At 43.1% G+C, this 26559-nt stretch overlaps 3 protein-coding genes across 10 annotated transcripts in view; 2 read left to right on the top strand and 1 right to left on the bottom strand.

The window, feature by feature from the left end:
• The first annotated feature begins 2937 nt into the window (after positions 1 to 2937).
• lhx1b (LIM homeobox 1b) lies at positions 2938 to 8376 on the top strand. 2 transcript variants are annotated; one of them, XM_048268060.1, is made up of 5 exons: positions 2938 to 3621; positions 4472 to 4695; positions 5247 to 5488; positions 6332 to 6494; positions 7019 to 8376. In XM_048268060.1, exons 1-5 carry the CDS (start codon positions 3452 to 3454, stop codon positions 7402 to 7404), a joined length of 1185 nt encoding a protein of 394 aa, XP_048124017.1. In that variant the 5' UTR covers positions 2938 to 3451; the 3' UTR covers positions 7405 to 8376. The 2 variants fall into 2 exon arrangements, with proteins under 2 accessions (XP_048124017.1, XP_048124009.1); XM_048268052.1 differs by having other exon boundaries at positions 5214 to 5488.
• An 897-nt stretch (positions 8377 to 9273) lies between these two features.
• Positions 9274 to 24377, top strand: aatf (apoptosis antagonizing transcription factor). Its single transcript, XM_048237875.1, has 12 exons — positions 9274 to 9372; positions 10055 to 10225; positions 10520 to 10963; positions 11073 to 11210; positions 15387 to 15507; positions 15666 to 15903; positions 16046 to 16210; positions 17376 to 17462; positions 18727 to 18794; positions 19219 to 19299; positions 20066 to 20137; positions 23848 to 24377. The coding sequence occupies exons 1-12, from the start codon at positions 9288 to 9290 to the stop codon at positions 23915 to 23917; spliced, it is 1740 nt and encodes a 579-aa protein (XP_048093832.1). The 5' UTR covers positions 9274 to 9287; the 3' UTR covers positions 23918 to 24377.
• The window catches only part of acaca (acetyl-CoA carboxylase alpha), a 51450-nt gene continuing 49268 nt past the window's right edge, over positions 24378 to 26559 (bottom strand). For all 7 annotated transcript variants that reach the window (XM_048237870.1, XM_048237868.1, XM_048237869.1 and 4 more), the window contains one exon: positions 24378 to 26212. In XM_048237870.1, the coding sequence (XP_048093827.1) occupies positions 26083 to 26212 (130 nt within the window). In that variant the 3' untranslated portion in view covers positions 24378 to 26082. The remainder of the gene's footprint in view (positions 26213 to 26559) is intronic.

Raw genomic sequence — 26559 nt, 5'->3', positions numbered from 1 at the left:
TTTATTCTGTTTTATCTGGATGAAACTTTTCCGTCCAAGTGCTGTCTAATCTGTATTAACTAGCGTTAATTAGCATATGATAATGAATTGTGTTTTCTACAAATTATTTGTATGTGTGGTCCCACTGGGTTGCCTTCTCATCTCGTTAGAGCCAATTAACTGCAATTAACACACGTTAATGAGAGGGCGTTGAAGCCAAAACAAACAGAGGAATCCTGACTGGTTCCTGGGTTGCTCAAACAGTCAAACGAGAACAAATACGAACAGCAGGAATGCAAGCTACAGCCACGGGTCAAGTTATCGTAGGCTACTGACAGGCGATAACAATTATATTATGAAGTGCTGCATCACAATTTTGCATTGGAAATGGAAAAGTCATCAAACCTGTAGGCCTAGTAGGCCTAGTTTATTTTTGAAGATCTGAGTTGCGGGACGAAACATTGTTTTTCTTTCTTTAGCCTATCTACTGGACTGGAGCCTTTACTTTTTATAAGTCTCTGACGCATGCATCAGGTCGACAGCGTCCCCCCTCCTCCATATTAGCACTATATGTCTCACACTTGACACACTCCGGACATAAAGCTGTGAGGCACAAGTGAACTAGACTATCACTCTACCTCTGAAAATATAGTGTCGCCTCCCCCTGATCTATGGGCTATAAAATGAAGCCCGTCCTTCAGCTCAGAACTGAGCCCCCATTGACTCGACTAATAGTCCGCTTTAAATGCAACCTATTACCAACACGTTTCCTAAATTGAATCAGCTGAGCTCAAAATGTTGATCAATTTAGTAGCTAGGTGATGGTGACTAGCCTACCTCACAATAGACCTGCTTCTAAAGACAATACAGGAGTTGGTGATGGGTTATTGACAGTTCCAATGGGACAAATATTCGACTTCATTCGACTGATATGTGGCCTATGTTGGCCTATGCTACTCTCTCCGGATATCTTTTTTGCCATTACAGATAGCCTTTCTATTCAGAGTAGAGAAACTGTTTGCTCTTTAGCATATTGATATTAGGCAATGGTCAATCGTTTGAAATAATGATTTTGAATCATAATAATATTAATAATAATAATAATAATAATAATAATAATAATAATAAGTGTAGGTAGGCTAATAATAATAATAATAATAATAATAATAATATTATCGTCATCATCATCCCCTGTAATTCCCTTCCCACATGGTGTTTCCATTTATTTTCTTACCACTTTTCTGGTGACAGTGCTGTAGAACCTAAAACGTTTGGTCACAAACGAAACTAGAGATATTTCTAATGTCTGCGCTATCTATTGTTCAGAGACGTGTCCCCAGGCTATTGATATCAGGGGTGAACAGGACTGAGGCTAGTTGGATTCTGTGAGGTAGACAATCCGCTATCTCCGTCTTTTCACCCTCGCAGATTGTCCCATGTGCAACCGCTGTGAGATACTATCTGCTGTGAGGCAGTGTCTCTCGCCAGACATTATATTATAATCATTAGTGATCCATGGCCTCTCACCCTCACATAGGTATATGTGTAGAGAAACATTCATCTCAGGTGGAATTGATGGTTGTTGTTTTTCCAATGGGGGGGGGGGGGGGGGGTAGCCTACTTAGACTTAATTCGATACTATTTTAAGAGTGTCATGCATTATTTCCATTAGGCCTACGTACAGAAAATTGAGTGGTTATGAGAAACTAGCCTAGGCTAGTTTTTTTTATTTTTTTTTTTATCTCTTATAGCCTACATTTTTAATAATGTAGGCTACACACTGATTTAATCAGGAATAGTTCTGAAAGAATGTTCTGAAAATGTACGTCAACGTGGGGCATTACGTTTGTTGTTTGTCCTGTTTGTCATTTCCTCAACTTCAGATCATTGAGAGGCTCTCAACATACTTTACAAAATATAACGGATACGTGCCTAACGCATCCCTAAAAAACACTTGCCTTGGTATAGATCATTACAGTAGGCTACGCAATCTAAAAGGTGTAGCCGACTTTACTTTTGGACTTTAGGTCTAGAGATTTATAATAGTTTGCAAGTATGATAATAATGAGTTTTCGTTGGCGTATTTTCAATAACTGAACAAACGTTAGCCATTCTCCTCCAAGTAGGCTACAGCTAAAAAAGTATTTCAAATTTTTGCCTATTTCAAGAGCGAACCAGATTCCATTACTACAGGCTACTTTTAGGCAACACAAGTCCTCCCAAAACGATGCTGTTTGAATAACTCCTGAACATAGACAACAACATACATGTACAAGTCATGTGTATAGCCTGGGAATGGTCATCACTACATGTCCCACCGTCATTGCCAAGGTATCAGGCTTAGGCTCCTGCAACAAACTGAAAGAAAGACAGTTGTTAGAAGACGGCATAATAAAGTTTTAGACTATGATATAAGACAACAATTTGGGGTTAAAAAGAAGCCCCAATGGTGTCTGATTGATGTCATTTTCTGAATATTTGAATGTATCCTCTTAATCCGGAGTCACACAAACGTTTGAGCCCAATCATACGTTACAATTCACCGATTAATGATACAAAAAACGACAGCACATCAGTGATTTCCTGCCATAGGTAAAAGGCTTTTAACGCTCAAAAGAAGGCTTCTCCGGCCTCTAAAATTATTTTATATAAAATCAAAGCAAAAAATAATGGGAAGAAAATTATAGTCCGAACATTGTTTAGAATCTGTGTTAAAATGTTTACGAATTTAACTATAAACTACTGCTTTCTTGTTCTTTAATATTTTGTAGACACAATAATTCTAGGAACTGACTGTTCCTATCCTGCGCTCTGAACTGTGTACCGAAAACCGCTCAAAGGATGGTAATTGTCACTTGGATAGCAAGGCTCTGATTGGATATCCTGTGCTATGACGTGATGCTGCTCAGCATAAGGGTAACCTGCTCGCTCCAGGAAGAATTTCAGAGGTTTGACCACCCAAGACACGAGGAGAGAGACAGAGGCCCACGGCGCCGCTAATGAGCTCTTGGGAATCACAGCCCTGATTTTGGATGATAAGCGCATTTCAAGTTGTTGTTTTTGTATACTACCATTACCTGGAATTATGCCCTGATGATTTCCCTTGTCGGTGACAATGACGGTACCTGAATATCCTTGCAACTGAAATAATTTTGTACATCACATGCCTATGCTCCGCACTGGATATCTGGGGACCTCGTGTTTTTAAATTCTGTGTCGGTTTTCCATAAACTGGAACTTCAGTGAGTTCGTGCGATTGACATCTTGCCATATGTCTTTAAACGAACTGTCCGTATTTCGATCGGAGTGGATTTAAACAAGGTGGATATATAGACTGAATGAACCTCATTGCCTTGACTGTGGACGGAGACTTGCGGAGCGCCTCATATTAATTGTGTAAGGTGACGCAAGAACTTCACCGGGCAGAGTACCATCATTTAAGACTTCTCAGGTGAACTGTAGGCTGTGCAACATGGTGCATTGTGCGGGGTGCGAGAGGCCTATCCTGGACCGATTTTTACTCAACGTTCTGGACAGAGCTTGGCACGCCAAATGCGTACAGTGTTGTGAATGTAAATGCAATTTAACTGAGAAATGCTTCTCTAGAGAAGGGAGACTCTACTGCAAGAATGATTTCTTTAGGTACGTACCTGGAGGTTTTACACACACACACACACACACACACACTGAGGCAGAGAGGGATGCTGTGAACGCGCCCGCGCTCGCGTTACCAAAATTTCAACACATTGTTAAATTGTCACCAGTGTAAGTCAAGGGACCTCACTGCACCCCATTTCAAGACTGTGGTGATGATATGCGAAAGCTGGTGCATTAAAGACACACATCAACGTGTTCCAAGACAGATTCATGGAATAGCCCATTGTTTACAAGATACGGCTGCCAGGCGAGCTGCGGGGAGGAGAATTATGCCAGCTCGTCTTGACAGAAGTGTGTCCCGCCTCGGCTCAATCTTAGCGTGCAGACCCGCTTGTTTGCCAAAACTCGAATGAAAACGTGATAAGTGGATTTGAATAATAAATCGACTCACAGAGGAAGCCAGCAGACAGAGCAATCAGAGACACGCAGTCAGCACACATTTGCGAACTTTGAATAAGTCGCCTACATTTGCATAAATGCAGAGTTACAATGGTTTCCCTTATCTTGAATGGCATTTGTTAAATTTACCAGGGTATTCTTAGAGTAAACTATTTGAAAAACAAATGAATGCATCCCGTAATGTGGTGCAAATATTGAGGACCGCATGGGGATTTCAATTGTTTTTTATATTTTACATCGGGGTGGGCCTAAACAATGATGACAATCTGTGGGGCTTTGTTCAATTATCTACCTTTGTTATCGTGTAGAGCATTAGAGAATCTCTTGCTGCCGTTTGAATATTTACGCGTTACCCGTGTAGGCCTACCCGTTTCTTGTTGTATGTGTTGCATTTGAGGTCCCTTTGTAATTGTGATATTTCTGAAATGTCTTGCAGGAGATATGGAACCAAATGCGGAGGTTGTGCACAAGGAATCTTGCCCAACGATTTGGTTCGCAAAGCAAGGAACAAAGTTTTTCACTTGAACTGTTTCACCTGCATAATTTGCAACAAGCAGCTTTCAACTGGCGAAGAATTGTATATCTTAGATGATTATAAATTCATGTGTAAAGAGGACTATTTGAGTAGTAGCATCGGCAAAGACACCACCCTTCTCTCAGGTAAGCCTTGGCAAATTAAATGTCATTTATCTTAGTTTACGAAAATTCGTTATTTAGCCAACTTCAAATAATTATCAGTGTTGCCTAAATACATACTGCACGTGGTAAATGGAGAATTTACTCTAGTCTATATTTTACTTGAAGAATGGATTGACCTTAAGCCAAGCCCATCTCCCTATTTTGCCATGGCCTAAAAGAAAAAGAAACCTGCCTTTTGTCATTGGTAAAATGTTATGTTAGTGACAAATTCATTCATTATTATTCTGTCTAAACTAAAAATGTAACAACACAAATGTGACTGTTGTTGTTATTATTATTATTATTATTATTATTATTATTATTATTATTATTATTATTGACATTGCATTTTTATTATTTTCATTCCTGCCATAGAATTGGCAAGATATGCTTTATGTAACGTGTGGCCTATACTTACTGTATTATTACTGTAACTGTATTGCGCACGAAAAGAAAAATGGAAAGTGAAAAAATAATACATTTGTTTTCATATTTTCCAGTTACGACATGTAGTGACCCAAGTCTATCCCCAGACTCCCAGGATCCACAGGACGACGGAAAAGACTCTGAAGTTGGACATTTATCAGACAAGGAACCCTGCAACAATGAGAACGAAGAACAGAACATGGGGACAAAACGACGAGGGCCACGGACCACCATCAAAGCAAAACAGCTCGAGACCCTGAAAGCTGCTTTTGCGGCCACACCAAAGCCCACCAGACACATTCGTGAGCAACTCGCGCAGGAAACTGGACTCAATATGAGAGTGATTCAGGCAAGCTATTTACAATCTAATGACATCCTTCGGTTACCAATGGAGTCAACTCTCAATCTGTATTTCAAAGACGTGGACCTAGTGGATCGACCATTGATTAGAGAAATGAAATTATGTCAATTTAATTTCAAAATCAACCCAGGCCTCAGTGTTGACCATTATAGAATATGGTAGACTACCTTGAGAAGGGTAGGCTACTGGAAGCTGATGCTCCAGCATTTAGGGACCTGTTTTTTAATATAGGATATTGAGTGATATGAAGCATTTTTTGCAAACCACTCCCATAGACCCATGATGAAACTGACGTGTTTCTCTTGCATTGTCTGATATAGTAATTTTGCCATGCAAAATAACCTTGAACATTAGATTGGATGCTGATTGGACGTCAGACGCCTAACCTATCGTCAAGGGTGACACTAGTTTATTCATTCTGGTCATTGCCTGGTGTCAATTGGAATAAAAGCCCATCGAATGTCGATGTGGGATAGTTAGTGATAATCTCGTCAGGTACACAAATTCATCCCAGAACGGTGTATTCTGTAGTCCCAGATAAAGGGCTCAAAACCCGCAATAGCCTAATTTCGAGGTGCTCAAAGCTGAGGGGGGAAAAGAAGGGGCTAATAGACCGTTGCCATATTATTATGATACAACAGTGCGAGTATTGCTTATTTGGCTTGACTTATATATGTATATAGCCTGTCATTGCGGTCGTTTTATTCTCGTTCTTTTACATGGAAATTACACGTTATTTTGCCTATTTGAGGCGGTATGTAGTTATTGTTTTGCTTTATTGCAACGTTTGGGATTTGTCTATTCACACCGTTTTACTTCTTTGAAACGCAGGTTTGGTTCCAGAATAGGAGATCAAAAGAACGACGAATGAAGCAGCTAAGTGCTTTGAGTACCAGGAGGCATCTTTTTTTCCGCAGTCCAAGAAGGATGCGGACGTTGATGGACCGGCTAGAGCCTGGTGAACTCATGCCGAACGCGCATTTCTCCTACGGAGGTATGTAAACCTGTGTTGTATTTCTGACTTATTTCGGTAATAATCTTACATTGGTATACACTTGGAATCATGCTATAGCATATGGTGCCTATAAGTGCATTTAGTGCCATTTGAGACTTGCACGATTCAGCAGCCATTTTCTTGTCAAATAGATGATCAAAAATGTTTGCAGAATTGCCTATTTTGATAACAGGCCTGAACACCAAACTGTGGCAATAGAAAACATACCGTGTATGCAATATTTTGAAATACATAGGCATAGGTTTTTAATTTAAACCTTCCAGTTAATTAAGTCAATTCCCAATTAAGACATAATTGGGTCCATTCTTTTTACAATGTGATTTTCTATGTTGTTTTTATCTGTCATCTCTATGCCTATAAACTGATAAGGTAGCCTGAAATTACTGCACATGTTTACACATATTTTGGCTGGGAAAACACTGGCTTATACCATAATCATCCAGCCTCCATTGGATTGTACCCCCCACCCCCTCTTAATTTGACACTCTGTTCAATCTCCCCAGATTATCAAGGTGAGTACTACGGCCCAGGGGCTAACTACGACTACTTCCCTCAGGGCCCCCCCTCATCACAAGCGCAGACCCCGGGGGACCTGGGCTACGCTCCCTCCTCGGGGCCCGCAGGCACCCCTCTGGGGAGCCTGGGGGAGCACCACCACCCGGGGCACCACCCGGCGGGCGACGTGCCGTGCTATACGGACATCATCACGCAGCAGCACGCCAGGGACTCGCCCAGCCCGGAGCCCAGCGGGCCGGCGTCCATGCAGAGCATCTCCAGCGAGATGTGTGGCCCCGGCACACCCTTCACGTCGCTGTCCCTCAACGGCAGCGGCTATAGCAACCAGCTCTCGCACACGTCCTCAGAGATGAGTGAAGGCACGGTCTGGTAGCTGGGGCTGCACACAGAGAGGAAGAGGAAGGATAAGCATATATACTCTTTTGATCCCGTGAGGGAAGGAGAGAAGAGGAAGAGGAAGATGGAAGAAAAGGCTATGGTACGCCACACTGGCTCAGAACACTTAGGGCCTGGACTATTTTTATTGTTCTGTTATTTAAATATTAAAATTTATTTATGTGAGTATTTATTATTTATTTCATTGATTAATTATTTGTATTTATTCATTAGAGCAAATATTACAAGTTGGCCATTTTATCCACCATCTTGATTGTTGTATTTATATGATGTGCTTCTGTAATAAAGACTTAATTGTTGCAACTTGCAACAATGGAACTATACTGTAGTCCTTTGCTGGTTAATGGTCTATGGATTTGCATTTAACAAAGACATGTGATGGGGACTGTTGCAGACATTTAAGGTTGGATGTAATACTGGTTAGGCAGGTTAGGTGTCTAGTATTATCATGACATTAATTCTCATTAGACTCTGCTGCCTGTAAAAATATACTGACACCTGAAACCATCACACAACAGATTTTCATTAGGACTGATCATACATGTCTGTAAATCTTTTTTTTTTTTTATTCCACTAAATCTCAGAAGTTTGGCCTTCACACGGACGTCTTCACATGGAGAACTGTTAACCCTTTATTTATGAACAAACAACTTGAATTGTAAAATGAAGTCTACCTTCTAAAATGTCTCAGCTATGCTGTGTAGTTGACATGAACTGTTGTTTACGAGCATTCTCTTCAGGGGTTGGAAATATTAGCATTGCTAATGGCCTCTTGGCACTGGAGAATGTGTTTCAAGCACCAACCAAACTTTTGTATGTGTTCTAGGCCTACTTGTTATTTTTGTTTGTATGATTTCACTGTGCTAGTTTGTGAATACTATACCACGGGAGGACAAATAACAGACAGACACCAAAAACTGCAGCACAATAAATTATGAGGTTTTTTTTACACAGTGGTTGTTCTTTTATTATTTCAAGCTCACCAGTTTCTGGCTGATAGTTGATAGTCTTTGTGGAAAATTTTGAAAAATTCTCAAAAAACTGACATAGGCCATCGCCTGCCGTTTAAGCCCAGTGTGTAATATTATTTAATTATTTAATTTAATATTGATTATTTTCTTCTGTGTTTTATATAAGTTAATGCTTCTGCTTATGTCTGACTAAAGTAAAAAGGGAAAGACTTTTTATAGAATAGGTTAAATCAATACATTTTAGAATGTTTCATTTTCATTCCAAACACTGAATTAAAATCTCTATATTAATAGAAGGCCATTTTATTTACCCATTTAAAATAATACCTAGTCTAGTTTTAATAAGCCTACATTTCTTTCTAATGCGCAATAAGGCTAACTACACACTATGCTGCCCAATACCGATATATTCTATATTTGTCACGGGTGATTGATTTTTACACTGACATATAGAATTGATGCAGGAGATATAAGCATCAAGAAACATGCTCACGCTTTGGATGAAAGAATTAAGAGGACCGCGTGGGAGTCTGAACGCATTTGTTTGACCCAGCCAACATATTCCATGTAATAAGCTGTTAAAAAAGTAGGCTGTAGTAAAATATGTAGGGAATAGGATGAATGGGCTCATGGCTGAAAGCACGAGTTGTGTTGCTTATTTAGATATACGGTAATTCAGTAGCCTGGGCCTGGCCATATGCTAAACTACACACAGGCTCTCTGGTAGAAAAAAGAGCGCATCATGTCATAGACTGTATTATAGAACAGTCTATGCACCATGTAGACGCCTCTAATGAAGGCCCTACATTATACTCCACTCCAGTTGGAGGCGATATTGCACAAAGATGTTCCATTGTCAAGCCTCATCAGTCGACAGCAGACGAAGACGATGGCTTCCTCTATATCACAACAGTTAGAAGATCTATTAAATCCTCTACCAAAGTTCACAGATCCAGAGGACGATCAAGATGAAGGTAGGACCTTATACACTGCTCTAGCTACTTGGTAGTCATGTCTTTAACATCAGATTTCAGTTATATGTCCGCTGTAGGTGACCCACCATGCTCTTGCACCGGCGGCGTGGCGTGGCGAGCAAGCGACATGTGTGTGTATGTGTGTGGTGTTAGCATGGAAGTTGTAAACTAGACGAACACATGAAAAGAGACGATCTGATTTTCTGATTTATTAATTCCCGCTGTGTACCATCTTTGTCTGTGTTTGTGTGTCAGCAGAATCGGTGGCTAGCTAATTTTAACTCTGGTTTAGACACTAATGTTAGACAGCCATCTAACATTATATAGCTTGTTTGTAAATAAGACTTAGGTGAACTTATTGTTATTTACGAGGTAGACTAATAAAGTATAACGTTTTGTGGGAGTGTGTGAGTGAGTGAGTGTGTAGGGTGAAGTGTAGGCTACTGTCAACATGAAATGTTCTACTGACATGAAATGTTATTGTCATTTTACCATCTTTAATGTACATCTTCTGAATGCTCATGTTTATTCCTCAAGTTGTCTCAAATTGTTGAGTAACTGCCGTTTTGTAATTTGTAATGGCCAATTTTGGCAATCTGGTATAGAACTAACCCCCATCCATCCCCAGCATAGTTTGAGATCTCAGGCATCTCAAACATAATTTTCTCCCTCAATTTTGCAGCCACTAAGGCCAGGGTAATCGAGAAGTTCGATGAGGGTGATGAGGTGGATGACTACACTTCAGTCTCTGGGCTCAAGAAGCGTAGTTCCCACATCCTGGAGGAAACTGACCGGCGATATGCGGGGAAGGCGACATCTCGGAAAGAACTGCAGAAACTAGTAGCAGGATCAGGTGAGTTTGCTGACTCAATCACATCATATCTTCATAATTTGTAACTTGTATAATGAATGTAAAATTTGATTGTAGGCTACATATAGTTAATGCATGGAAGAATATTCTTGCAAATTGATCTACTCCGTGTGTCTGCTGAAAGTTACTAAATATTAAATAGCCCAATAACATTCATTTTTGAAATCCTGTGATATTACATGGTTTGAGATCTTGCTTGTTTGTGGTAAATTTTATATTAATTGTGAAGATCTCAGTGGTGATAACAGAATGAAACACAATTGTTATTCAATGCAGATGAGGAAGAGGAAGATGACGACGGTGATGAAGACGGAGATGATGATGATGATGATGATGATGATGAAGGTGGTGACAGTGATGAATTGGAAGATGACGACGATGAGGAGGAGGAGCTGGAAGATGATGAAGAGGATGAGGAGGAAAGGGACGAGGATGCTCCAGTGAAAACTAAGTCAGTCACCAAACTGAAAAGCACCGATATCACCTTTCCAAAAGAGACAGACTTTCGCAAACTAACTGAGGGAATGGATGACCTTGGAGTAAGTGAAGAGGATGATGGAGATAGTGGTGAGGAAGATAAAGACAGTTCGGAAGGATCGGAAGAGGAAGATGAGGAGGAAGACGATGATGAGATGGACGACACTGATGCCGTGATGACATTTTCTAAGGAGAAGGTTGATGAAGAAGTAGAAAAGGGAAAGTCTGTGAAAAATCAACTTGGTATGATATGTTTTCTTCACTCTATTTATCTAGAAGGACTTATTTAGTCATCTAATTGAAATTGACCTCAGTGAATCTCTGCAACTCTGTCTTGATTCTCATTCTGCAGCTCTTTGGGATCAGCTTCTGGAGAGCAGGATAAAGATCCAGAAAGCTCTGGCCACAGCCAATCAGCTTCCACAGCCCCAGACCTTCCCAGAGTTTAAAAACAAGGGAGACGTGCAATTTTCAGGAGCCTTGAAGAACAGTGAGTGATGGCAAAAACTCTAACTCTGTTTTCAATTTGGTCAAAGAGAAGCTTTATTCTTTCCTCCCGCAGGCAGACAATATTTATGTTTTATACTGTATCTGTGTACAGACTTATTTGTTATTACTGTAGGAGGGCAGCATGCTTGCGGCCTTTGTAGATTTATTAGTTAATTATATATTGCAAAATAGCTAGAATGTCCAGTAAGCACTCACACAGAACTCTCTTCTGGCCCTTGCTTCTTGTTCTTTCCTGCTTGTTTGATGGCTAGACATGCTGGCCATGAGGGTATTCTAGAAAGGAGGTTTAACAAACACTGAGATAAAACTTAACCTCTGGGTTGTCTGAACCTGTGACGAATAAACCCGAGCTGTCGGTTCCAAAACACCGGTTACCAGTTAGTTCAATCAACCCTGTGTTAGTTAACCTAGAGTTGTGCGCGTTCACGGCGAACTTATAAAGACATCATCTATTGAGATTTGAAACCATGAGTGAAACCGGCGAATCGAAGAGCACCGTATTTTTCAGAGGCGGAGTAGTAAGTTCTCCTTGAGGCTTACGAGGAGGAGAGAACTGTAATAACAAAAAAGAGCAATACTTGAGTGTCTGTCAAGGAACGAGACCTTGGTTGACAGAGAATAGCCTGACCGTGTAAATGCGTATCTTTAGGATGGCCTATTTCTGTCAAATGCACAATTAAATAATTCAGTGGACATTGCGTATTGACTGTTTTGAATGATGCTTTCTTAAACTAGCCTACCTTGTCACAGATTGAGTGGGCCATAGACTCCTTGAGAAACCCAAAAGTAATTTTCTATTTTAACACGGGTTCTGCTCTGCTGTGCATGGGCCAAGATTAAGTTTGCGCTCCAGCATCGGTATCTGGGTAAGGGGTGATGAGTGTTGGAAGGCATGGGTAGGCTATCCTCTATCCCCCAGTACCCATCAAGTTCTCCTGTAATTGCACATATAGCATTAAGTTACAGCCTACACATTAATTAGTCTGTAGTGGAACTGACTATTCTAGTAAGGTATAGGCCTAACGCACCCTGTTGAAATGTGTCGCTCAAATTAGATTCCCGGTAGGCTACATCCTGGAATCGTGTACTGGGCCCTGGCTATTTCACACCCAAGTTTGTGATAATATGTGAAGCATCACATATAATCTGGCAATTAATAAAATAGTATTAAAAAGTGTTTTAAACACCAACACCATTAAGAGAGCATCACAAAAATAGAAGTGGCCTATAGGCTATCCATTAGACCTTATTGTGAGAAAATTCTAAAAAAAGCCAAGGCCCATTAATTGAAAGCTCACCAGCGAAGATGGCCTATTGTCAATGCAAATTTGTAAAACTTAAAATAAGTAATGCTGACCTGTCAGTTGGTGAAACTACACTTTAATGATCCTCGTGGGTTTGTGTCCAGGAAAACGAATGAAGTTGCGCAGGAACTGCTTTAGCGCAAGGCAAACTTTACGCACCGACCGACAGCTTCCCGATATGCTCTGCGTCTCCAACACTACAAAAACTCCCAGTCGGAGAGCAATCGTCGATGCACATAATTTGGAGAGAGGCAAAAAGTATAAAACTATTTTATCCCAAATGCCATCAGCCAAACTTAGTGACAACACACATACCTGGCTGAGCTGTTATGTAGCCTGTTCAAATGTATTTATTCATTTTCTGTTTTCCCTTTTTTGTACTGTACTTAATTTTGTACTGTTTTAATGATATCTTCAATGTGTCGGAGATGTTGTTTGTCCATCTGTTTATGTCTGGTGAGCCAAAGACAAATGTTCACTATGGCCTACATTAAAGATTTATTTTATTCTATTCTAATCCACGATGCGTAATGTAAGGATGGAGAATGCTTTTCAAGTAGCCTATATTTAGGATTCAGCTGAAAAACTGTAGCACTCTTGCAAAGCTTGTTTGGAAAAGAAAGCTTATCGCCCTCTCACAGTGAATTGCACGGATGAATATTACATGATTTTGTGCTTCTTTGTCAATCGGACCTTCGTCAAAATGAAACACCATTGTGTGACGTGTAAAAATAGCGGCCTGGCTGAACATGCACTGAAATAACCGAACATAATTGAACATAACCTGGTAGGGGGTATGTTTTGTTCAGGTTAAGTTCAGAGCCTATGTTACCATAGTTACTTACATAGCCTGATCATTTTAGAACGTTTTGGAACTGAAATCCCAGGTTTACCACTTACTCTGGGTTAACATACCCAGTTAAGTTCAGAGCCTATGTTACCATAGTGACTTACATAGCCTGCTCATTTTGGAACTGAAATCCCAGGTACTCTAAGTTAACATACCCAGTTAAGCCAGTAAACCTGATTTCTGGAATACCCCCCATGTCTGCAGAGGGAGTTTGGTCATCTCCAACTTTTACATTTATCTAAGTTGATAAGGGTGGTAGAGATCAGCCCATGCAAACAACAGCAGCCCATGCAGAGGCAGCTTTGATATATTTGCTACATGTGTGCTGATAGGAAGTTAAACAGCAATGGCTGGAGACTGCCTTACTCGTAAGATGTATTAAATATGAATATGTAATGTAATGAGTTACAAAGGCAGTGGTTTTGTGTCATTACTCTACAATAGCAACTCATTTATTCAGCCTATTTCACATACAATCTTCACAGTATCCAGATATGTTAAACAAATTATATATATATAAGTTCCCTTTTTAACAATGTGTCACTGCTTTACCAGAGGCCTTTTTTTACGTATGTAAAAAGCCAAAAAAGCCACTGGTCAATACATTCAGCGCGCGCACACACACACACACACCCATGTGGCTAGTGCTTTTCCCTCCTTCTGCACAGAATTGGCCTATATAGGCAGAGGGGTAACTTATTGCTAAACACTAAACTGTTGTGGTGAGATTTTGTTAAACCAAAGGTGATCCCACCGCCGCCTCCGCCTCCACTGCTCACCACCCTGGTGAAAATCACCGGGCGTTTGATAATCAACCGCTGCAGTTAATAGGATTCTTCTGGCCACGGGCAATTAATACTTTTGTGTGTGCCCCCTCACCACCACCACCACCTTCTTTCTTTCTTTTTTTTTTTTTTTTTTTTTTCTACGGGTGCAGATCTGAACGCTTCCTGGCTCATGTTCATTTGCATATTTATTGCGTGGGTATAAAAGGGAGGCGAGTGATTGATGTGCAGCCTTCCTCCTGAATCCTTAGCAGTGCCTTATTATGAGCAGGAGGGAGGGAGCTTGGCTGTGCCAGTGTACTTTTGATTAAAGTTGAAGATGGCAGGACCTGTGTGTGTGCCTGTGTGTGTGCCTGTGTGTGTGCCTGTGTGTGTGCCTGTGTGTGTGTGTGTGTGTGTGTGTGCGTGTGTGTGTGTGTGTGTGTGTGTGTGTGTGTGTGAGCGAGCATGAGCATGCGACCCACACCCAGCCGTTCTCTAGTCATGGAAGGCAGTCAGGGGCTGAATCGTAACAGTCCCACATTAGATATGGTGCCCTAATAAATGCTGACAAGTGAATCGGGAGGAGGTGGTGTACTTTCGCTCAAGGGTTATTAAGAATTTTTGAAGTGACAAACGTGCTTTAATTGATGGTGGATTGTGAATAGGAGGGAGTGTAGTTTGGTGATGAAGGGTTGAATAGCATTACTGAAACCATCAATAGAGCAGTGATTAACTCCTGGATTAAGCCTATCTGATGCAGCTTTAGGAAAGCATGGCATTCATTACCAGGCAGAGACAAGGATACCATTGGATAACAGTTAGCAAAGGTGCGGCAAACAGTTAGCATAGACTAACGATTGCTGCATCTGTTGGTTTGTCTTTGTATAGTAGTTCCCATTTTTTGTTTTTCCTCCAGGTTTTTCCACGAAAGCTCCCCATTTTCATTCTGTGTTGTGACTTGTGTTGTAGTGTGATTTGTGTACTGAAGGTGGTGAGAGAATGTGTGAATGGTAGGTGGCGGAGAATGTGTTAAGTATAGTCAGAGCACGTGCCATTGTTAAATGCCTGTGTTGTGTGGTGTTATGCTGACATGATGGTTAAGACCGCATGTGAGATTTCACTCGTGTTTTTCTTTGCGTAAACTTGGAACAGAACAAAAACAAAAGTGGAAGCTTAAGAAGATGCAGTGCATGTTTTTAATTCCAATTCCAAAAGTCCACTCTTTATCCCCCCAGGTCACAAAGCGCTGAAGGCCTTGCAGAGGTCCCTAGTGGACCTTCAGGATCTTCTCCTGCTCCAGAACCCGGAGACCAGGGTCATCGCTCAGGGCAAGGCATGGAGTGCAAACAGCAAGAGGTACTGGAAGCCAGAATAATAGCCTAGTGGTGCACTATGGCTTTTAGGAAGGACTAACTCTTACTGTACTGATCTTAGATGGCTTTTCACATGGGACTTTACAGGCAGACTCAAAATCAGTGTCTCAATCACAATACATTTAAATTTGTTCTACACAGTAAAGTCATGGAGGATAGTGATCTGGATGAGGAGGATGAAGAAGAAGATGATGACGATGAAGATGAAGACGAGAAGTCAAAGGGCTCGCAAAACGGAGGGGCTCCCAAGCGGAAACTTGAAATGTCAGACTATCCTGATTTCATGACCAAACGCTTTGCAAATTTTGAGCCCTACCGCAACAGCACCCTGCAGAAGTGGTACGACAAGACACGACTCACCATGGGCAAGAACACCAAGGTAAGACCCAGGTTTTTTTTCTGTCTGTAGCGGATGCGATGGCCACTGAAAGTCGAAACGTGTATTGTTAATTTTCAAAATGTTATGGCAGTATATTGGTCTAATTGGTACTAATGAATAATACACATGTCTTTTGTTGCAGGGTTTTGGGTCATTTGACCGGAACATTCTAACCCAGGTTGAGCACGTGTTGATGGATAAGGAGAGGTTAGTCCGTCGCACACAGACGCGACGGTCCCAGTTCCGAGTCCTTGGCAAGCCCGAGATCACCGCTCCTGTACTTGAGCCAGCAGCTACAGAAAAAGAGGTGAAGAAAGTGAACGAGTGAGAGATGAAAGGAGACATTATAAGAGGACTTTTGTCTAGTGTCTGTCTTGAAGCACAGCTTATGTTAGAAACACCAGTGGCTCTTTTCCATTATGGACCGGGGGTTGGCCCAAGGCTTTTCCCCGGTCTTAAACACCGGTACGTGACCTCGGTGTTGTGTTTCCATAAGGAGCTGTAACATCGGGGACATTAGCTAACAATGCTCAGTGTTTCCCACTGAATTGAATTCCATTTGTGGTGGTTGGTTTGCAGAATTAACTAGAATACAACAGTTTTTAACACATTAGCGCAGCGTGGTTATGATGCTAACCAGATTTAAGCACAATTTAGTACAACCTGGAAAAACATTGTGTGGTGGTCAATGTTGATATTGTGGTGGGCCGCCACAAATAAGTCAATGTATGGGAAACACTGATGCTAGAAACTTTTAAACAGTGCTTAGCAACGACACCGCGAGCATATGTCAAATTAATTACAAGTTTAAACAAGTCATAACATTGTAGGAATCTGTATCCTTAATTATTTTGCAAAGTTTTTATGTGTGTGTATGTATGTGTGTGTGTGTGTATGTGTATCTATATATATATATATATATATATATATATATATATATATATATATATATATATATATATATATATATATATATATATATATATATATATATAGATATATATAGATATAGATTGTTTTTCTTCACAAAAATAAGCAAAGTCACTTATGTTGCGTGGTATTCCATTCCAAAAGTCCTCGGTCTCAATCTCGACCTGAGGCTGTCTGGGCCGCGGCCCTGGTCCGGCCTCAATCATGGAAATATAAAAAGTCTGAGGCTTTACTCCATAGTGGAAAAGGGCCACAAGTAGTGCTTTAGTGAGACCGCTTATATCTTAATAGAATCTGCTAACCAATGACAGCCTGACAGTCTGATTTACGTCCACCTGGCATCCAGATAATGTGTGAAAGCTGTCTCAGTGACCGGAACGAGGACCTGCACAAGTTAACCAGCAGCGCTAGGTTTCTGCCAGATGTCTCCGGCTCTTGTTCTTTCTAATGTTCCTGTTGGTGTCTGTGTAGAACATAAGTCCCTATGTCACCAGGGCAGGGATAATCTCACTCTCTCGTCTTGTCTCCTGTGTTTCCTCCAGGCGGTAGAGCAGGCCATGCTGAAGGCTAACGCACACCTCAAAGACCTGGACGAGGAGATCTTCGACGACAGTGATTTTTATCACCAGGTAAGTGGAGCTCAGTTGACCTTTCTTGCGTATTAGGGAAAACCCTGATTGTGCCAAGTGGCAAATCCTTGATGAAACATATATTTCGCTGGCCTGTAGAAAGCTTTCAGAGGAAGGCTCACTGATGGCTCAGTTAAAATGAAGTTGGCATAGAGCTCGGATGCTGGAAATGCTTAATTCTATGGTCTTCTAAGGTGTTCTTTGTTGTGACCATGTCCTAAATGTGTTGGTCAGTGTGCCTGCCTGCTCTGGGAAGCAGTGCTTCAGCTGCTTAAAGACTTCCCCTCGTTCTGCTCATGCATGCTTTCTGACTGCGGGGTCAGGGATTGATGGGTAGATAGGCAGGCAGGCAGGCTACTATTGGGGCAGATAGGCAGGCAGGCAGGCTACTATTGGGGCAGATGGGCAGGCAGGCAGGCTACTATTGGGGCAGATAGGCACGCAGGCAGGCTACTATTGGGGCAGATAGACAGGCAGGCTACTATTGGGGCAGATAGGCAGGCAGGCTACTATTGGGGCAGATAGGCAGGCAGGCTACTATTGGGGCAGACAGGCAGGCAGGCTATTATTGGGGCAGATATGCAGACAGGCTACTATTGGGGCAGATATGCAGGCAGGCTACTATTGGGGCAGATAGGCAGGCAGGCTATTATTGGGGCAGATAGGCACGCAGGCAGGCTACTATTGGGGCAGATAGGCAGGCAGGCTACTATTGGGGCTGCCTCTGGCAGAGCAGCACAGCTGATCCCAGGTCAGCAGGTTGGCGTCGGGACGTTAGGCTGACACTGATGAAGTGGCGCAGATAAACTGATGGATCGGCTGCCGCCGTAGAGATTTGGGGAATGGGCCAGATAAATCGGGCCCCTCCGCTCTGTTGATAATAAAGGTGTCACTCTTTACTAGCCGCGTGTGTCAGGTGGAGGCCACTCGCCACAGCACGGCGGACCAGAGCAGAGACGGGTGCGTGCAGAGCGGAGCAGAGCTCATTTCCAGCGCCGTCGTGCTGCTAACCGTTTGCTCCCGTGACACCTCTCAGTCTTGTGTACGGGATGACGGCCATAAAATGCTCCTCTTGTGTATTACGCCTGGCAAAGTGGCAAAAGGTCATGTTAATGCTATAATAGTATTTTTGTTATAGTATATGCCATATTAAAAGCAGAAGTTGCCTACTTAAAAGGAGACCTCTTGCACTAACTGTTAGCTTGGCCTGTATTTAAAATGTCTATAACAGCCTATAACCCCCCCCTCCCCTTTTTCCTTTCAGCTTCTTCGAGAGCTCATAGAGCGCAAGACCAGTGCAGCTGATCCCAATGACCAGGTTGCAATGGGCAGGTAAGCGTTTGGACCTTCTTGTCACTCCGATGACCTCTCTGTCTGTGTCAGGATGTGAGTTGACTCTGTGCAGATTGTTTTCACACATTCCAGCTCATTATACTTGCTAACTGAGTGTGCTGAGGCGCTATGTTGCACCCCTGAGTGTTCTGAGGTTGTGAGTGTGTTCCAGTCTGAGCTTTCTCATCAGTGTTCCACTGTTCTGAATTCTCCTCATTGTTGCTCAGAGAGACTGAGAGTATACTATACTCCTGACTCCTCGTGTTTGCTCAGAGAGACTGAGAGTATACTATACTCCTGACTCCTCGTGTTTGCTCAGAGAGACTGAGAGTATACTATACTCCTGACTCCTCGTGTTTGCTCAGAGAGACTGAGAGTATACTATACCCCTGACTCCTCGTGTGTGTCTCTCTGCTCTCCTCAGGCAGTGGCTGGCCATTCAGAAGCTGCGCAGTAAGATCAAGAAGAAAGTGGACACCAAGGCCAGCAAGGGCCGCAAAATCAGGTAAGCGTAGGACTTGACTGAAAGGGTTGTGGACTTTGTGTAACGTTACAGTAGCAGTGGCTTCATTTTTTTATGGCTTCATGCAATGACTATACTAAAATCAGTACTATACTAGTAACATTCCACTGACAATAATAAAAAAATAACCACTCTGAATCTGACTAACGGAGATTGTTTGGCATGTAGAGGGAGTGTGTATTTTGAGCATAAATTGTTGTCTGTAAAAACACGCGCCTTTTAATTGCATTCCTTTTCGCCGTCCCAGAGCCTCGGAGCTCAAGCGGCTGGTCTTCCCCATGCATTATGTAAATGATGTGAGCGTTCAGGCAGTTTATCTTATCTGCTCCCCTCGTCATCCTCCCCGTTTTTCAATTTACTCCTGACAAATAATCTGACTCTGTTAATAGGAACTTCTGTCTGTGTGTGCTGTGGTCAATTTTCTCATTTCCACTTTGTTTTTTTCCCCTCGCAATGCTTTGATTGATTCGCATAAATGAAACCTTTCCTGACGAGAGTGAAAATCTAATGATGCTTTTGTTTTGTTTTTTCTCTATCTGTTAAGGGTGGCTTGTGGGGGTGTTTGGGTGAGCTATTCATGTAGCTGTTTTGAGACACACACACACACACACAGAAGAATCACATACAAACACACGAAGAGAGGGTTAGGGTGGGGGTGAAGCTTAATTCCTTTGACTCTAATTTGATCTGATCTGATGGCAGCTTCTTTCTTCTTCTCTGCCTGATGCCATGCGTGTGTTTGGGACAGGTTCCACATCCACAGCAAGCTGGTGAATTTTATGGCTCCAGTGGACCACAGCTCGATGCATGATGAGGCACGGTGAGTACTGTAATAGGCTCAGTGTGGCCCCCCTGCCAAACGCCTTTAACAGACATAATTATCTCTCCCTCTAACACCCAGCTCAAGCTCTCTCTCTCTCTCTCTCTCTCTCCTTTCTCTTGATCTCTCGCTCTCTCTCTCTCTCTTGGTCGCTCTCCCTCACACACATGCACCCCCTACACACACACACACACACACACATTCACACTTGTGCTCAGACGCCGACGCACGCACGCACACACACACACACACACAAACTTTAATTAGCAGTGCTACTTTATGCCGTTCGCGGAATCTGCTCGTCACTCCCTAATCCCTCTTGAACAACTGCCTTTCACGCTCCTCTTTCGGAGATATGTGCTGAATATTTCTCTCTCTCTCTCTCTCTCTCTCTCTCTCTCTCTCTCTCTCTCTCTCTCTCGCTCTCTCCCACACACGTACATGCAGACATACACTGTCTCACACCTACACTAACGCACACAGTCTCAAAGATTTTTCTTCCTTCAACTGCCTTTTGCCGTTTTCCTTTGGGTACTGGCTTTGTTGTCTTCACGGTCACTTCACTCCTTTCTCTCTCCTGTCCTCTTCTTTTTTTCCCCTCCCTCCCTCTCCTCTTCCCACCTTCACTCTCTCTCCCTCCCTCTCTCACTCTCTGGCTGAGGGGGGAGAGTAAGGTTTCTTGTAGGAGGCGTTGAAGGGACATCACGTGCCTCGCACCCTGTGCTTAAATATATCTCTGTCCTTTGTCATGCCAAGACGAGACTCCTCTCTCTCCCTCTCTTTTTCTGTCCATCCTTTTTCTGTCCATCCTTCTCAACAGAGGAGGGAGGACCGCATCATAAGGGAGCTCAAATGGTGTGTGTGTGTGTGTGTGTGTGGGGGATTTATGAAGAGGCTGTGCTGACTGATGCTGTGGCCTGATGTTCATGGCCACATCGCTCAAGCACATGCAGCCAGGGAGGACGAGACACTCTGAGCTTTCTCTCTCTCTCTGTTCTCCCCCCTATTCACACTCTTCTCTCACTCTTCCCACCCCCATCTCACATGCACTCCCCCATCTCTGCCTTGCTCTTTTCCTCTCTCATACACACGCCGTAAACTATCACACATTCATACAAACAGTGCTAATGCAATTCCAAAAAACAAAAAAAAAGCTGCAATGTTGGCATTCAATGTTATTCTGGTCCTCATGTGATGTTTACCAGTGCTTTGGCATGTGCTCTTTTCTGAACACGTCCCTGAATGTGCAGCAACAGCAACAGCCACCTGATAGCTGGAATTCAGCATCCATTAGAAATGTCCCCCCTCCCCCACACGTACACACACACACACACACACACACACACACGGCCAAAGCCGATATGTCTTAGAGCGGCGTGAGGTGAGAACAGTGGGATGGTGCTGTGGGAGAGATGCCTGTGGAGGTGGGGTCCAGGGAGCCTTTGTTGCCACAGCAAGCTGCTGCTGCTCCAGCTTCCTTTGCTCAGAGTTCAGGGGAGGGGGCTGGTGGTAAGATGGAGGGCCTGCATGACCCACAGAGAGAGAGAGAGAGAGAGAGGGAGAAAGAAAGAAAGAAATAAATGGAGTGGAAGAGGCAGAGTGAAAAAGAGCAGGAGAGAGGAGGAAAACGGAGAGGGAAAGGGAGCAGAGGAATAGGTAGAGTGAGGGAGCAGTGAAAAGAGGGAGAGTGTAAAGGAGTGAGAGAGAGAAAAAAGGGGGAGCAGAGAGAGAGAGAGAGAGAGAGAGGGTGGTGAGGTGGTGTTGAGAGGAGAGAGGAGTGTGAAGAGAGGGAAGGAGAGAGCTGAGGTGGAGTAGAGAGGTGGTGGTGGTGGTGGTGGTGGTGAGGTCTGTTCATTAGCATCGGCCCCAGTGCTCTGCTGTGATAATGGTGATGTACGGCCAGAGCTGCAGCGCGCCCCACGACCTCTCTCCACTCACAGCCACTCGCCGTGACCTTTCCTCCAGGTGTGAGCGTGTGGGGAATGAATGAATGCTGGGGCCTCCCCCCACACACACACACACACACACACACCTCTCCCTCGCTCCTCTCATTTTCCCTCCCTTTTCCCTCTTTCATGTTTTCCCTCAAGTCCTTTCTGTGTGCCCAACGCCCAACCCCCCCCCCCCCCCCAACACGTGACTTGCATGCATACACACACACACACTGCTTCTGAGCTACTCTTTCTCTCTCTTCAACCCTCTTACACCCCCACCTCGCCTTGCCATCACCATATCTCAACTCCGGCTTCACGGCCGTTGATACGCTCTGCTGCTCCCATGAATGTTAATGCCTATAGGGTGGTGTGAGTGTTTATGAGGGTGAGAGAGAGAGTGAGAGAAAGTGTGTGTGTGTGTGTGTGTGTGTAGGGGAGGGGTATCCAGTGTGTACATTCTCACAAGCGCTATCCTATAGCGCAGGTTTTTCCGTAGTGGTTGAGCGGATAATCATGCGTTTAGCGTCGCACACAAGCAATGATCCAGCATACAGGGAGGCTATAGCAGAACACGGCCCTTCCTCTGCTACCTGCTCCACACACACCCCAAAGTCTGCCTGGCTTTTAGATTACACACACACACACACACACTCACTCACACTCTTTCTCTCACTCTCACACACACACTCCGAGAGGAACACATCTGTAGGCACTCTTATCCGGTTGCTGTCATCCGCTCTCACAGTCGTCTCTGTGCTCCGAATTCCCCCGCCTCTGTTTGTGCTCCTCTGTCAGAATGAGAATGTATGCATTATATGATAATCACTGCCTCTTGTAATCCTCAGAACTGGTGGTGCATTTGAAACAGGGATTGGGGATTAAGTCCCCCCCTCCCCCTCAGTTCTCCAATGGGCAGACCCCTGGTCTCATGGGCATGTAGAGTTGACCCCCTCAAAAAAAACAAGCAGGTCGAGCCCCAGTGTGTGTCAAGTAGCCGGCCTCTCCGCATTAAACAGCAAACAGGGGCCACACTTAATCTGGATTAGGACGGGAAAGAGTGTTGAAAAGTGTTGTCAAAAATGTGGAGTGTTTTGTAGTGTGTGTCATGTCTTTTGTCACACTCTTGTCTTCTCCCAGCAACCTAAACAATAGCTAAAAAAATGTTAATCTAAAAAAAAACACTTGTTAGTTGTTCCGAGAATCGTTTTCAGGGGAGAAATGCAAATTTGTACGGTGAAGTGATGGGAGAGGTGGATGAGTACGAGTGAGGGTTGCCACTCACACGAGTTCTTAACTGAGTCAACAACTTGTTCTGGGAGTGAGGAAAGAATTTGGACAAACCTTAATCCTAAAACACGGGCCATACAAATACAAGTGGGATGTTCGTCTGATGGCCTGTGACTGCTGTGAACCACGACACTACACTGGAGGCAGCACAGGGCAAAGCAAGGGTGACGCTCTGCTGTAGGCAGCTGTGGCTTTGGAGACTGAAAGTGAATGTTAGTAGGTTAGTTTGAAACAGCAGAATCTTGTATGATTAGTCTCCTCAAATGAAAATTCAGAAAACTCGACTCAAAACGTGATTCATTTGCACAAAAGATGAATTTGGAAACTGGAATTTCATTTAGGGTCTATTAATTCAATAAAAATGTGACCATGGGATGAATTGGAAGTCAGAATTGATGGTTTCAAATGCCCTCCATTAATAGCTGGTGATTTTAACTGTGTTGGTGTGCATGGTGACTCATTGAATTTTGCATCTCATTTTGATTGCAGAACGGAGTTGTATCGGTCACTCTTTGGAGGCGACACACTCACTGGTGCCGCCCCACGTGATGGACTCTAACCCTGCAGGAGTGTGGACGTGGGACACATGGAGACACTGGATGCAGCCTTCATCATGGGCACCACAGTAGCTGCTCACTGCACAGCGCACTGGGAAAGAAATGGACCACAAGACTGTGCTGAAGTGAACCATGGACTATTTAGTTTTTGTCATTTTGGCCAGATTTTGTACATTTTCTGTATATTTAAAATACAGTGTCATGGAATGTGACTTAGGTGATTTTAAATACACTTTGTACTTTTTCACTTCCCTGGGGTCTGCGCAGTGTGAAAGGAGAAATTATGTTCATCCATTGTATTTATCTTGTGTGATATTTCTCAAGGTCACAGTGTGAACCTTTATTTCATGTACAAAGGATGCAAGATGAATGACTGGATATGTCTGAATAGTGTTTTGTACATCAGTCGCTAAAGATTATAACAATGTGAGTGGGGAGGCAAATAAATTGTACAAAAACAAATATATGTATGATTTTATTAAAAGTTACAGAGGCAACCACAGAGATCGCCACAGTAAACATGTACACGTACCATTTGACACATACTGCAGACGACCACTGCATCTCTTCAGTAACATGATCACGTTGTGCATCTGACAGACAGGCTTTTACAGCAGTTTACTATAGAGAACTCATCCAGGCCCTAGTGGACGTGAGGGATAACAGCTGACCTGTCCTAGGATCAAGTAGACGCGAGGTCGGGCATGGCCAACTTCAATGCGATGAGGCTATCTGGCAGGAGTGGCTACCATCACGCCACCCTGACACTACACGACATTGGCTGCAGCCCTGCCGGCACTACGAGGTCAATCAACTGAATTGCCGAGGATCATCAAACTTGTCTACCTCCAATCAGCACCAGGACTCTCTTCTGGACCTCATTAGTTAAGCGTTCCTCTCCTCTAAAGCAGTAACATTTCATTATTGGTTATATGATTTTCTTTTGTATTCAGTACAATGAGATGAGTGCAAATAGCAGTTATAATGACAAAAGCAGGACATCCCACCTTTTGTGTTGCACATGTAATTACAGTGTACATTATCTACACTTACCATTGCTGCTGTTAAATAAATTAGTTTTACAGTGCTTAATGTGTGTGGTTTAAAAAAAAAAAAAAAAAAAAACATTTTTGTAAGGGTAAATGACTACACATGGTAACATTTGTTTTGGTTGAAATAAGCAACAGAACTCCTTTTTAGTCACCAAACGCTGGGAGGATAGAGATTCAAGTATGGCAACAAAACCAGTGACTAAATGTTTCAATGCATATTGTCAGAATGCATTGCAAGGTAATGTGCATATGCTTCCATCACTGGTGGGATTTTGTGTGCATATATGAGAGAGAGAGAGAGAGAGAAAAAAAAAAAAAAGAAGGGTCAGTGTTAAACAGTGTGGCTTGAATAGGGGGCCCCTCTGGACTTGCCTCTGTGTGTGTGTGTGTGTGTGTGTCGGATGGGGCTGATCACCATGCCTGTACACGCTCTCACTGTTTGATCATTAATGAAGTGCTCTTTCCCAAGGTGTGCTAATCTCTATCCCCCAGCTCTCCTGCAACCGCACGTTTTCCCCCTTTTTATTCATCTTCCAGCCGCTGCGGTCGTGTTCAATGACTTCACACACACTCTCGTGTGAAGAACAAATAAAAATAAATGAAAAAAAATAAATAAAAATAAAAAAAACGTTCCCTTGATAGCACTTTCCCGCTCTTCCCCACCCCCACCCACCCGATGCATCTTTTGTTCTTAGAGGGCGGGAAGGTGAAATTGTGGCTGAGTCTCAGCTATTGACTCGTGATGTAAGGTGACGCCTTTGTTAATTACAATTTGCTAAGTAGGAATTGTCAAACGCTATTCTGGACTACCAGGTTTTTAAATTCACTCTGACTAAATCTGCAGTATACCATCTATCATAAAGGTGCACTGGAGAGAGCGCCAAACAACTTTAAGACTACAGTGTGTATTTGCAAACACCGTTCTGAATCCCAGAACCATCATTTTCATCATGGAATCAATATTCCATCTCCAGCCACTCTCTTAGAATCATAGCCAACAGTGCGGTCAGTAACTGCCCAAGTGTCCCTAAGAGTGACGTGTCGGCTCCTCTGGCCCCGGTTTCCCAGCATCCCCCATTCAGTGCAGGAGGGGCCAATGGAGGCTGGGAGCTCCCCTACGACGATGGCCCCGGGGCCTCCATGGTGGAGAGGATGCGCACCACTTCTGCGCGCTGCGTCGGGGAGATGTGTTGAGTCATGTGGACGATGGAGTCCATGGCAACCTCTGGGTTAGCTTGCACCAGGCTGTTGCGAAAGGAAGAAGGATAAAAAAAAGAAAAGGCAAGAGTAACGTTGGAATGGGATAGTTGGTGAGTGGGGAGAGATACAAAGAGGAGAAACACTGGAGGAAAAATGGGCCAATGTGCCAATACTAAGGAAAATAAAAACAAATACATAAACAAATATAAATAAAACAAAAATAAATAAATCTGCAACTAAACATTAACTAATGATGAATAATAGATAATAAAGTCAAATAACTATAGGATAAAATAATGATACATATTAATAAAAATATAATCTGGATACAATCACGTTTGCACAACAACCTTCAGAACTATAAAGACAATCTCTAGCGAGCCCAAGGTCCT

This window comes from Alosa alosa, chromosome 2, assembly GCF_017589495.1.
Source record: "Alosa alosa isolate M-15738 ecotype Scorff River chromosome 2, AALO_Geno_1.1, whole genome shotgun sequence".
NCBI classification, from domain to species: domain Eukaryota; kingdom Metazoa; phylum Chordata; class Actinopteri; order Clupeiformes; family Clupeidae; genus Alosa; species Alosa alosa.
This window is presented reverse-complemented; position numbering and strand designations above follow the sequence as displayed.